The 15,206-nt window shown below is 45.1% G+C and overlaps 1 protein-coding gene across 1 annotated transcript in view; it reads right to left on the bottom strand.

Annotated features, from left to right (window-relative positions):
* The window catches only part of LOC119781487 (epidermal retinol dehydrogenase 2-like), a 42,037-nt gene that overhangs the window by 7,846 nt on the left and 18,985 nt on the right, over nucleotides 1-15,206 (bottom strand). The window contains exon 6 of the mRNA XM_038281974.1: nucleotides 10,796-10,921. Within this exon, the coding sequence (XP_038137902.1) occupies nucleotides 10,796-10,921 (126 nt within the window). The remainder of the gene's footprint in view (nucleotides 1-10,795; nucleotides 10,922-15,206) is intronic.

The following is a 15,206-nucleotide window of genomic DNA, read 5'->3' as shown; positions in this document are numbered from 1 at the left end:
TCAGAACCTACAGCTGAACCATCAGAACCTACAGCTGAACCACCAGAACCTACAGCTGAACCACCAGAACCTACAGCTGAACCACCAGAACCTACAGCTGAACCATCAGAACCTACAGCTGAACCACCAGAACCTACAGCTGAACCACCAGAACCTACAGCTGAACCACCAGAACCTACAGCTGAACCACCAGAACCTACAGCTGAACCACCAGAACCTACAGCTGAACCACCAGAACCTACAGCTGAACCATCAGAACCTACAGCTGAACCACCAGAACCTACAGCTGAACCACCAGAACCTACAGCTGAACCACCAGAACCTACAGCTGAACCACCAGAACCTACAGCTGAACCACCAGAACCTACAGCTGAACCACCAGAACCTACAGCTGAACCACCAGAACCTACAGCTGAACCACCAGAACCTACAGCTGAACCACCAGAACCTACAGCTGAACCACCAGAACCTACAGCTGAACCACCAGAACCTACAGCTGAACCATCAGAACCTACAGCTGAACCACCGGAACCTACAGCTGAACCATCAGAACCTACAGCTGAACCACCAGAACCTACAGCTGAACCATCAGAACCTACAGCTGAACCACCAGAACCTACAGCTGAACCATCAGAACCTACAGCTGAACCACCAGAACCTACAGCTGAACCATCAGAACCTACAGCTGAACCACCAGAACCTACAGCTGAACCATCAGAACCTACAGCTGAACCATCAGAACCTACAGCTGAACCACCAGAACCTACAGCTGAACCACCAGAACCTACAGCTGAACCACCAGAACCTACAGCTGAACCACCAGAACCTACAGCTGAACCACCAGAACCTACAGCTGAACCACCAGAACCTACAGCTGAACCATCAGAACCTACAGCTGAACCACCAGAACCTACAGCTGAACCACCAGAACCTACAGCTGAACCATCAGAACCTACAGCTGAACCATCAGAACCTACAGCTGAACCACCAGAACCTACAGCTGAACCACCAGAACCTACAGCTGAACCACCAGAACCTACAGCTGAACCATCAGAACCTACAGCTGAACCACCAGAACCTACAGCTGAACCACCAGAACCTACAGCTGAACCATCAGAACCTACAGCTGAACCACCAGAACCTACAGCTGAACCACCAGAACCTACAGCTGAACCATCAGAACCTACAGCTGAACCACCGGAACCTACAGCTGAACCATCAGAACCTACAGCTGAACCACCGGAACCTACAGCTGAACCATCAGAACCTACAGCTGAACCACCAGAACCTACAGCTGAACCATCAGAACCTACAGCTGAACCACCAGAACCTACAGCTGAACCATCAGAACCTACAGCTGAACCACCAGAACCTACAGCTGAACCATCAGAACCTACAGCTGAACCATCAGAACCTACAGCTGAACCACCAGAACCTACAGCTGAACCACCAGAACCTACAGCTGAACCACCAGAACCTACAGCTGAACCACCAGAACCTACAGCTGAACCACCAGAACCTACAGCTGAACCATCAGAACCTACAGCTGAACCACCAGAACCTACAGCTGAACCACCAGAACCTACAGCTGAACCATCAGAACCTACAGCTGAACCATCAGAACCTACAGCTGAACCACCAGAACCTACAGCTGAACCACCAGAACCTACAGCTGAACCACCAGAACCTACAGCTGAACCATCAGAACCTACAGCTGAACCACCAGAACCTACAGCTGAACCACCAGAACCTACAGCTGAACCATCAGAACCTACAGCTGAACCACCAGAACCTACAGCTGAACCATCAGAACCTACAGCTGAACCACCAGAACCTACAGCTGAACCACCAGAACCTACAGCTGAACCACCAGAACCTACAGCTGAACCATCAGAACCTACAGCTGAACCACCGGAACCTACAGCTGAACCATCAGAACCTACAGCTGAACCACCAGAACCTACAGCTGAACCATCAGAACCTACAGCTGAACCACCAGAACCTACAGCTGAACCATCAGAACCTACAGCTGAACCACCAGAACCTACAGCTGAACCATCAGAACCTACAGCTGAACCACCAGAACCTACAGCTGAACCATCAGAACCTACAGCTGAACCATCAGAACCTACAGCTGAACCACCAGAACCTACAGCTGAACCACCAGAACCTACAGCTGAACCACCAGAACCTACAGCTGAACCACCAGAACCTACAGCTGAACCACCAGAACCTACAGCTGAACCACCAGAACCTACAGCTGAACCATCAGAACCTACAGCTGAACCACCAGAACCTACAGCTGAACCACCAGAACCTACAGCTGAACCATCAGAACCTACAGCTGAACCATCAGAACCTACAGCTGAACCACCAGAACCTACAGCTGAACCACCAGAACCTACAGCTGAACCACCAGAACCTACAGCTGAACCATCAGAACCTACAGCTGAACCACCAGAACCTACAGCTGAACCACCAGAACCTACAGCTGAACCATCAGAACCTACAGCTGAACCACCAGAACCTACAGCTGAACCACCAGAACCTACAGCTGAACCATCAGAACCTACAGCTGAACCACCGGAACCTACAGCTGAACCATCAGAACCTACAGCTGAACCACCGGAACCTACAGCTGAACCATCAGAACCTACAGCTGAACCACCAGAACCTACAGCTGAACCATCAGAACCTACAGCTGAACCACCAGAACCTACAGCTGAACCATCAGAACCTACAGCTGAACCACCAGAACCTACAGCTGAACCATCAGAACCTACAGCTGAACCATCAGAACCTACAGCTGAACCACCAGAACCTACAGCTGAACCACCAGAACCTACAGCTGAACCACCAGAACCTACAGCTGAACCACCAGAACCTACAGCTGAACCACCAGAACCTACAGCTGAACCATCAGAACCTACAGCTGAACCACCAGAACCTACAGCTGAACCACCAGAACCTACAGCTGAACCATCAGAACCTACAGCTGAACCATCAGAACCTACAGCTGAACCACCAGAACCTACAGCTGAACCACCAGAACCTACAGCTGAACCACCAGAACCTACAGCTGAACCATCAGAACCTACAGCTGAACCACCAGAACCTACAGCTGAACCACCAGAACCTACAGCTGAACCATCAGAACCTACAGCTGAACCATCAGAACCTACAGCTGAACTACCAGAACCTACAGCTGAACCATCAGAACCTACAGCTGAACCACCAGAACCTACAGCTGAACCACCAGAACCTACAGCTGAACCATCAGAACCTACAGCTGAACCACCAGAACCTACAGCTGAACCATCAGAACCTACAGCTGAACCACCAGAACCTACAGCTGAACCATCAGAACCTACAGCTGAACCACCAGAACCTACAGCTGAACCACCAGAACCTACAGCTGAACCATCAGAACCTACAGCTGAACCACCAGAATCTACAGCTGAACCACCAGAACCTACAGCTGAACCATCAGAACCTACAGCTGAACCACCAGAACCTACAGCTGAACCACCAGAACCTACAGCTGAACCACCAGAACCTACAGCTGAACCACCAGAACCTACAGCTGAACCATCAGAACCTACAGCTGAACCATCAGAACCTACAGCTGAACCATCAGAACCTACAGCTGAACCACCAGAACCTACAGCTGAACCACCAGAACCTACAGCTGAACCACCAGAACCTACAGCTGAACCATCAGAACCTACAGCTGAACCATCAGAACCTACAGCTGAACCACCAGAACCTACAGCTGAACCACCAGAACCTACAGCTGAACCACCAGAACCTACAGCTGAACCACCAGAACCTACAGCTGAACCACCAGAACCTACAGCTGAACCATCAGAACCTACAGCTGAACCATCAGAACCTACAGCTGAACCATCAGAACCTACAGCTGAACCATCAGAACCTACAGCTGAACCATCAGAACCTACAGCTGAACCATCAGAACCTACAGCTGAACCATCAGAACCTACAGCTGAACCACCAGAACCTACAGCTGAACCATCAGAACCTACAGCTGAACCATCAGAACCTACAGCTGAACCACCAGAACCTACAGCTGAACCACCAGAACCTACAGCTGAACCACCAGAACCTACAGCTGAACCACCAGAACCTACAGCTGAACCATCAGAACCTACAGCTGAACCACCAGAACCTACAGCTGAACCACCAGAACCTACAGCTGAACCACCAGAACCTACAGCTGAACCACCAGAACCTACAGCTGAACCACCAGAACCTACAGCTGAACCATCAGAACCTACAGCTGAACCACCAGAACCTACAGCTGAACCACCAGAACCTACAGCTGAACCATCAGAACCTACAGCTGAACCACCAGAACCTACAGCTGAACCATCAGAACCTACAGCTGAACCACCAGAACCTACAGCTGAACCACCAGAACCTACAGCTGAACCACCAGAACCTACAGCTGAACCACCAGAACCTACAGCTGAACCACCAGAACCTACAGCTGAACCACCAGAACCTACAGCTGAACCACCAGAACCAACAGCTGAACCATCAGAACCTACAGCTGAACCACCAGAACCTACAGCTGAACCATCAGAACCTACAGCTGAACCACCAGAACCTACAGCTGAACCACCAGAATCTACAGCTGAACCACCAGAACCTACAGCTGAACCACCAGAACCTACAGCTGAACCACCAGAACCTACAGCTGAACCACCAGAACCTACAGCTGAACCACCAGAACCAACAGCTGAACCATCAGAACCTACAGCTGAACCACCAGAACCTACAGCTGAACCATCAGAACCTACAGCTGAACCACCAGAACCTACAGCTGAACCACCAGAATCTACAGCTGAACCACCAGAACCTACAGCTGAACCACCAGAACCTACAGCTGAACCACCAGAACCTACAGCTGAACCACCAGAACCAACAGCTGAACCATCAGAACCTACAGCTGAACCACCAGAACCTACAGCTGAACCACCAGAACCTACAGCTGAACCACCAGAACCTACAGCTGAACCACCAGAACCTACAGCTGAACCATCAGAACCTACAGCTGAACCACCAGAACCAACAGCTGAACCATCAGAACCTACAGCTGAACCACCAGAACCTACAGCTGAACCACCAGAACCTACAGCTGAACCACCAGAACCTACAGCTGAACCACCAGAACCTACAGCTGAACCATCAGAACCTACAGCTGAACCACCAGAACCTACAGCTGAACCAGTTGGTTCTGTACTCTGTATTGCTAAGCCTTTCCTGCACATGTTCCTGCAGCCATATCTACTCTCTGTCCGATGTGTTTTTCCATAAATGCTCCGTCTTTCCCCTCCCTGCCTAAAGCCGACCCTGGTGACCAATCAGCACGTCCGTATGGATCGCTCTTCAAGTTAGCAGAGGTAGTTTAGGTCTGAACGGGATCTGGATTGTTTAAATGGTTTAAACATCTGTCTGATTTTTATATTGACCTGGTGTCATTTTCTATTTATAAATCTGTTTTCATTTGGTGCAAATAAAGAACCACCAAACTGGTTTATATTTTTACGGCATAGTTTGTGACTTCTGTTTAGGTTTTTCTATGTAGAAACATCCATCCATAAAGAATGTTTAAGGCTGGCAGCAATCTCACCAGCTTTTCTAAAACAGTTTTACAAACAATCTTGGTTGTGAATTATTGTTTGCTTGTTTCTTCATAAATCAAAGCATGTTAGCAGCTTTTCAGTGACTAATAAACATCAATAACAAAGAATGTCTGCAGAGAGGCAGCAAAGAATGGCAGCAGAAACAAAACACTGTTAGCAGCCTAAACACAATAGCTTTGATGAAAACATAAAGGATGTGACAAAGTCTTTTTAACACAATAAATGGCTGAGATTAAAATTAATCACTTCTCATGTGGATGTGTTCCTCGTGTTTCTTTATCCCATAATGGAGATTGACTTGTTGCCATGGAGATGAACCGATGTGGAGCGGTTCAGCAGAAACTCGTTGCTGTTTTAATGTCCACCGACAGCCAGGTACTTTGCTTTATTGATTTACTTAAATCGGTTTCATTGTTTGATTCTATAAAAAGCTATTAGCTGTTACTGTTAAAACTATTCAAAGCCTTTTAAAGTTTGTTAGCGACTCTAGAAGCGACCAACAGGTGAGAGGAGGGAGATTTCCTGCTTCCTGTTCATAATGAGAATCATAATGAGACTAATGATTCCCATTGACCTCCACTGACATTACGTTAACAACCCTGTCAATAACCCAACACTGGCAATAACCATAAACCTAACCACTAGCATAGCATAACTAATCCCAACCTAACCATTAGCATAGCATAACTAATCCCAACCTAACCATTAGCATAGCGTAACTAATCCCAACCTAACCATTAGCAGAGCATAACTAATCCCAACCTAACCACTAGCGGAGCATTACTAATCCCAACCTAACCATTAGCATAGCATAACTAATCCCAACCTAACCATTAGCATAGCATAACTAATCCCAACCTAACCATTAGCAGAGCATAACTAATCCCAACCTAACCATTAGCAGAGCATAACTAATCCCAACCTAACCATTAGCATAGCATAACTAATCCCAACCTAACCATTAGCATAGCGTAACTAATCCCAACCTAACCATTAGCAGAGCATAACTAATCCCAACCTAACCATTAGTAGAGAATTACTAATCCCAACCTAACCATTAGCATAGCATAACTAATCCCAACCTAACCATTAGCATAGCATAACTAATCACAACCTAACCATTAGCATAGCATAACTAATCCCAACCTAACCATTAGCAGAGCATAGCTAATCCCAACCTAACCATTAGCGGAGCATAACTAATCCCAACCTAACCATTAGCGGAGCATTACTAATCCCAACCTAACCATTAGCATAGCATAACTAATCCCAACCTAACCATTAGCATAGCATAACTAATCCCAACCTAACCATTAGTAGAGAATTACTAATCCCAACCTAACCATTAGCGGAGCATAACTAATCCCAACCTAACCATTAGCGGAGCATTACTAATCCCAACCTAACCATTAGCGGAGCATTACTAATCCCAACCTAACCATTAGCAGAGCATAGCTAATCCCAACCTAACCATTAGCGGAGCATAACTAATCCCAACCTAACCACTAGCGGAGCATTACTAATCCCAACCTAACCATTAGCATAGCATAACTAATCCCAACCTAACCATTAGCATAGCATAACTAATCCCAACCTAACCATTAGTAGAGAATTACTAATCCCAACCTAACCATTAGCGGAGCATAACTAATCCCAACCTAACCATTAGCGGAGCATTACTAATCCCAACCTAACCATTAGCAGAGAATTACTAATCCCAACCTAACCATTAGTAGAGAATTACTAATCCCAACCTAACCATTAGCGGAGCATAACTAATCCCAACCTAACCATTAGCGGAGCATTACTAATCCCAACCTAACCATTAGCGGAGCATAACTAATCCCAACCTAACCATTAGCGGAGCACAACTAATCCCAACCTAACCATTAGTAGAGAATTACTAATCCCAACCTAACCATTAGAAGAGCATAACTAATCCCAACCTAACCATTAGCAGAGCATAGCTAATCCCAACCTAACCATTAGCAGAGCATGACTAATCCCAACCTAACCATTAGCGGAGCATAACTAATCCCAACCTAACCATTAGCAGAGCATAGCTAATCCCAACCTAACCATTAGCGGAGCATAACTAATCCCAACCTAACCATTAGCGGAGCATAACTAATCCCAACCTAACCATTAGCAGATCATAACTAATCCCAACCTAACCATTAGCAGATCATAACTAATCCCAACCTAACCATTAGCAGAGCATAGCTAATCCCAACCTAACCATTAGCGGAGCATAACTAATCCCAACCTAACCATTAGCGGAGCATTACTAATCCCAACCTAACCATTAGCGGAGCATTACTAATCCCAACCTAACCATTAGCAGAGCATAGCTAATCCCAACCTAACCATTAGCGGAGCATAACTAATCCCAACCTAACCACTAGCGGAGCATTACTAATCCCAACCTAACCATTAGCATAGCATAACTAATCCCAACCTAACCATTAGCATAGCATAACTAATCCCAACCTAACCATTAGCATAGCATAACTAATCCCAACCTAACCATTAGTAGAGAATTACTAATCCCAACCTAACCATTAGCGGAGCATTACTAATCCCAACCTAACCATTAGCAGAGAATTACTAATCCCAACCTAACCATTAGTAGAGAATTACTAATCCCAACCTAACCATTAGCAGAGCATAACTAATCCCAACCTAACCATTAGCGGAGCACAACTAATCCCAACCTAACCATTAGTAGAGAATTACTAATCCCAACCTAACCATTAGCAGAGCATAACTAATCCCAACCTAACCATTAGCAGAGCATAGCTAATCCCAACCTAACCATTAGCAGAGCATGACTAATCCCAACCTAACCATTAGCAGATAATTACTAATCCCAACCTAACCATTAGCGGAGCATAACTAATCCCAACCTAACCATTAGCGGAGCATAACTAATCCCAACCTAACCATTAGCGGAGCATAACTAATCCCAACCTAACCATTAGCGGAGCATAGCTAATCCCAACCTAACCATTAGCGGAGCATAACTAATCCCAACCTAACCATTAGCGGAGCATAACTAATCCCAACCTAACCATTAGCAGATCATAACTAATCCCAACCTAACCATTAGCAGAGCGTAACTAATCCCAACCTAACCATTAGCATAGCGTAACTAATCCCAACCTAACCATTAGCGGAGCATAGCTAATCCCAACCTAACCATTAGCATAGCGTAACTAATCCCAACCTACCCATTAGCAGAGCATAACTAATCCCAACCTAACCATTAGCAGAGCATAGCTAATCCCAACCTAACCATTAGCATAGCGTAACTAATCCCAACCTAACCATTAGCATTGCGTAACTAATCCCAACCTAACCATTAGCATAGCGTAACTAATCCCAACCTAACCATTAGCATAGCGTAACTAATCCCAACCTAACCATTAGCATAGCGTAACTAATCCCAACCTAACCATTAGCAGAGCATAGCTAATCCCAACCTAACCATTAGCATAGCGTAACTAATCCCAACCTAACCATTAGCATAGGGTAACTAATCCCAACCTAACCATTAGCATAGCGTAACTAATCCCAACCTAACCATTAGCATAGCGTAACTAATCCCAACCTAACCATTAGCATAGCGTAACTGATCCCAACCTAACCATTAGCATAGCGTAACTAATCCCAACCTAACCATTAGCATAGCGTAACTAATCCCAACCTAACCATTAGCATAGCGTAACTAATCCCAACCTAACCATTAGCATAGCGTAACTGATCCCAACCTAACCATTAGCATAGCATAACTAATCCCAACCTAACCATTAGCGGAGCATAACTAATCCCAACCTAACCATTAGCAGAGCATAACTAATCCCAACCTAACCATTAGCAGAGCATAACTAATCCCAACCTAACCATTAGCATAGCGTAACTAATCCCAACCTAACCATTAGCATAGGGTAACTAATCCCAACCTAACCATTAGCATAGCGTAACTAATCCCAACCTAACCATTAGCATAGCGTAACTGATCCCAACCTAACCATTAGCAGAGCATAACTAATCCCAACCTAACCATTAGCATAGCATAACTAATCCCAACCTAACCATTAGCGGAGCATAACTAATCCCAACCTAACCATTAGCATAGCGTAACTAATCCCAACCTAACCATTAGCAGAGCATAACTAATCCCAACCTAACCATTAGCATAGCATAACTAATCCCAACCTAACCATTATTCTATTGTATTCTGTTCTATCAGAGCATAATTAAGCCTAACCTAGATCTAGAGCCAGTAGACCTGTAAGGACCGAGGCCTGGCAGCCAGGAACCCAGTCTGGGCGAATCCTTCCTGAACATTAGAGGAACCACAGCTTTCTAAAGCGCAGATCAACAGGAGTCCCTAAACCATGGAGCAGGATCACTGGGATCACCAGATAACTTCAGGTTTAAGCCTGACTTAGCTCCATGGTAACGTAATCTGATCGGCTAACCCGCTACGGGCCGGCTAGCTTTCATGGTGGACCATCAGCCAATCAGCTGTCAGGAAACCATGACGTGTCTTTGATTGAAGACGGATTTAAGAACTTAAACATCATCATGATAAAGGAACTGGGAACCAAAAAGTAGTAAAAACTAAAAATGTTCTTGAATATATTTATCATGAACTTTGTGGACTGGTGTGAGAAGAACCACCTGCATCTGAACACCAGTTAAAAGTAGAGCTTTGCTTTATAGAATGCACCAGCAGCTTTTATTTATTTATTTTAATAAATGTTTCCTGATCAGTTCCAAGCTAAATGTGGGAATTAATGTGTTTGTAGCACAGAGAGCGAAACCTGAAGAATCTGCTCAGCCTGCCTGGTCAGAGCTGCTCTATATGCAGGCTGAGGGACATGGAAAACAATCGGATCGGACTTAAAAAGTCGTACGCAGTTTGTTCTGGGTTTTAGGAACCGTCGTCAAAGCGGATAAACTCAGTGTAACGTCTGATATCAGCTGAAGATGTGGAAACCAGCAGAGAGGAAGCAGCTTCTTTCTGGATGGAATTCCTCATCGATAGAAAACATTTTCAAACTCCTCCAATATTCCCATCTAGATCCTTCCTTTAAAAGTAGGATGCTAAAGTAAAAACTCACTTCTTCAGAGCAACCATTAGGTACATGCTCTTAGGCAGCATGAGGTAGGTTTGGTCTGTGAGGACAGCATGGAGGATCTTCTTGGTTACCTTCTCTGCATTCAGGATTGGCATCAGCCTCGGCCACCTGTTGGACAAATGGAACAGATTAAAATCCGCTCTGAACCCTGCAGCACACACATCATGTCACGCATCAACACTTTCTATACATTACAGGAAACAAGGCACAGATTCTAACCCGTTCTCTGGCACGCTGTGACCTCCTGACCTCGGATTTAAAGCCGATGACAGACCTTGACGATTTAGACCAGCGAATGTCTGACGTACGAAATATCTGCCAAATACGCTGGTTTAGTGGTGAAAGTTATGGGTACGTTTTCTGTAAGTTATGAGTAGACTGAAGTACACTGAAACATGCTAGCACAAGTAGACATGCAGAAAATACTATTCAGTTCAATTCTATTCAGTTTATTTCTATAGCTCCAATTCACATCATCTCAGGTCACTTTCCAGTTCAACCAGATCATCCAGTCAGATTGATTCAAAGTTTTCTATCTAAGGAAAACCAGCTGATTGCATCGACTCATTGACTCTTCAGCAATCCCTCACACTAAGCATGCTTGTAGCGACAGTGGAGAGGAAAAACTCCCTTTGAACAGGAAGAAACCTCCAGCACAAATATGACAAGAAGTTTTGAGGATGCTCAAAATGTCCCGCCGTACGCCAGCATCCGCCATCCGTGGTCCATCAGTTCCAGGTCAGTTATCTGATGGTTGACATCCGTTCAGCATCAGTTCCTCATCAGTCGTGGCGTCTAGCTGATCCTAAACCTCTGACTAACTTCTGCGTAACTTATCCAGAACTTCTCTCCAACTTATCAGCGTATCTGACGTGTTCCAGACGAGCGCTGAACGTGTTTCTAACTTCCAGCTACTGTATAATGGCGTATTGGCAGCGTTTTGGTATAAAGGCGCATCGCTGCCCCCCTCAGGACACTGTGCATCATTTCCTGGGCATCATGCTGCCGTGCATTATGCAGAAGTTAGGCTGTCATTGGACAGAAGTTCTGGACTCATTATGAATACTCTATGTTTACGCCCAGAATAGAAAGAATCCATATAAAGTTCAGCGTCTGCCAGAGTTTAGGAGATTCTGGGACGTCAGGCAGACGCTGGTTAGATCAGCGAGGCGTGACGGGAGCCTTAAAGGTTTTACTGGAAGATTCTCCACTTTATTTCATGACAGGCTATAGAGAAACAGAAACTATCAGTGAGATTCTCCAGTAACTACCGCCGGATACAAATGATTGAAATGAATTAAACTGGGAAAAGGAGACTGAAGTCATCATGAGAACCGCATAGCTCCACCTTTCCTTCACACTTCCTGTTCAGGTTTTCATCTTCATGTCGGCGCTACATTTAAAAACTACAGCAACCCTGCTGTGAAACCAGGCAGCTTATTCTAAATCACAGCTTTATTTTTTAACCTAGAAACTGGCTCAGAGTTCACCTGATTAACTGTTTCTTTCACACTCAGGGCCGCCTGTGGAGCTAGTTTACCGTTAGCTGTTCTAACATAGAAAGTATTTATAGATCAGAGCTTCTATGTTCTTTATCTGCTTCTGTCTCCTTGAACCCAGTGGGCCTCAGCAGATGGCCGCTCACACTGAGCCTGGTTCTGCTGGAGGTTTCTTCTTGTTCAAAGGGAGTTTTTCCTCTCCACTGTCGCTACAAGCATGCTTAGTGTGAGGGATTGCTGAAGAGTTTCCGTAGACTCGTGAGCGCGTAGACTCGTGAACGCGCTTTCAGGAAATCCTATACACTACTGTTTATGCTCTAAAAACATTCTAAATGACTTCGTTTCGAGTAAATTCTGGACGCTACCCACTCAGGACACTTGGAATACATTGGACGAGCAGTATGGAGGAATATTGACACGTTTTTTGTGGACTTTTATGGACCTTTCTGCCTCGGGCGCCATAGACCTCCATTATTTGAATGTCAGCAGACAGCAAGAAGCCTCCCAGATCTCCAGATGCATTTGAGATATCAAAAAAGTACTCCAGAGTGTTGTTCAGCATGGGGGTGAGTAGAAAATGAAGGCTAATCATGTTTTGGGTGTACTATTCCTTTAAAGTCTGCAGTGAAAAAGCCAACGTGGTTCAGAGCTTTATCTTCAACCAGCAGGTTTACCTGTCTTACTGCTCATCTTTGCAGGAGGACGTAATGCCAGTCAGGAATAAAGCAGATCTGAGTTCAGATGGCTGCAAAAACTTCGCCTTAAACAATATCTCTGCTAAAATGTTCATATCATGTGTAGGAGTCATCTTTCCTCCCTCTGCAGTGGAACTGGGTGTGTTAGCAGACGGTTAGTCAACATGAAGCTTCCAAAGTGCTTTCAGGGCGTATTAACAGCTAGCTAAAGGCTTTCTGCAGCAGCTGCAGCAGCATGTGGCACTAATACTTTGGAATAGTTGCTTTGTGTCCAGGAAGCACCTCTGCAGTAACTTCTTAGATGCTGACTTGGTTTTAGTCCAGTCAGTAGCTAAACTTTAAAAGTCTCATTCATGCTTCGGGTCAGATCTTCTGTGAACTACAGACAGCTTTCATGGAGGAAGACAGAAACCGCTTCCTTTCAGGAGCTGAAGGTCCTCGGCGAGCTCCGCACCAAATGCGTCCGCCCTCCGAAACAGTTGGATGAAAACACTGAATTATTGCCTCCACATGATGCTGTTAATGGATCGTTAACGACTCAGCTGCTGTTAATGATCCATTAACAGCAGAGTGAAACCAGGGAAACATGTAGAACACCACTGCTTCATCGCTTTCAGCACATACGACTAACAAACTGTTCAAGCTTACAGACTGATCCTGAAAAGAAGGCATGAAAAGCTGTTATAAAGGCTGCGTGTCTCTTAGTGATCAGTGCCGTCCCAGCCCAGGGTAACGGGTCGGGTCTTGGTTCTGAACGGTACGGATACAGTCAGACCCATGCAGGGTCATTCGGTTTCCTTATATGGGCATCCTCTGATCTGGGGGAGAAAATAAGAATCCTGGACATTAGACAGACAGACAGACGGACGGAGCCGAAGCGGGACGGTTTTAGTTTTAGGGTCTTTTTCCTTCTGCTGATGGAGGGGAGGCCAAGCTTGAGGAGCAGGAGTTTTTTCTCTGTAAGATTTAATCCTTATTAATTGTCCTGTTACAGTTAATTGGAATAAATTCTGTTTCACCTTAAAAGTAGGAAACTGAAAAGAGTTTACGATGAACAAATTTTCCTACTTTAGCTAAAAAACAGCAAAAGTTTGTCTCGATCTTCTGTCTGACATCATGGCTGAGCAGAAAGTGGGCGTGTTTCTCTAGGATAGGAGGGGCGTGGCCAAGGTCTGCGCTTCCTGGAGGTAAAGGTATCCCAATGCAACGGTTGTTTCCAGGACGGGGGGGGGGGGGGGGGGGGGGGGGCTACAGTCAATCATTACTCAGACAGAAATCTATCAAAATATCACGTTATGGATGATTTAGAGTAAAGCACAGAAAACAATAGAAGCTCAGAAAAGAAACGCGCTGAAAGATTTCAATGCAGTTGATTGATTCCTTCCATTGTTACAGTGGATGATTAAGCAGGACAGGTTCAAATAATTATCTGCTCTATATTTTAATATCTACCTGGATACAAACAAAGCTGTTCCTTTAAACCAGCAGGACTGAGTTAAACATTGACTTCTAATCTTATGATTATCAGGTTAGCTAACGTTCGATAGCTGCAGCAGTCTGCAGGTCCAGCTGATTAAACTTTTCTATTTACAGCCCAATATTTCTCTGAACAGAAGAGACCGATTCATTTCTAAATAACCCTTAAAGCCGTAGATCTCCCTTCGTCACACATCAGACCTTCTATCAGTAAAACTATGCTCTATTTCCCTGGATCTACATTTTGTGTTTTAGCTTTGACAGATTGTGATAAAATGCTTTAATTAGAAAAACATGAACCTTTAACTGAGTGAAAAAGACAATAAATAGATGATAGTTTGATTTGTGCTCAGAGAAGCAGGCTGCATGCAGGGACTCAGCACCTCCTATATTTCTCCATCTGGCTGCTCAAGTTCAGCTTTCTGTTCTTCATTCTTTACTTTTTAAACCTAAAGTCATTATGTTGCTTTAGCTCAATGAAAAACTCTTTTTGCAATGAAGTGAAGTTTTTCCAGGCAGAAATAAGAGCAGATCTTCCCTCTGCTTTAGCCTCGTTCCTTCAGCAACTATAGACCTAGTTTTTAAGCAGCAGGCCTGGATTGAACCCATCATGGCTACCAAACTTTTCTCTCTTAAAGTTCTGAATGACAGGATCAAATGTAAAGACCAGAGGATCGAATGTAAAGATCAGAGGATCGAATGTAAAGACCAGAGGATCGAATG

This window comes from Cyprinodon tularosa, unplaced genomic scaffold (assembly GCF_016077235.1).
Source record: "Cyprinodon tularosa strain WSP-4 unplaced genomic scaffold, ASM1607723v1 ctg1038, whole genome shotgun sequence".
In the NCBI taxonomy this organism is placed as follows: domain Eukaryota; kingdom Metazoa; phylum Chordata; class Actinopteri; order Cyprinodontiformes; family Cyprinodontidae; genus Cyprinodon; species Cyprinodon tularosa.
Note: the sequence above shows the minus strand (reverse complement) of the source record. Positions and strands in the feature narration are given on the sequence as shown.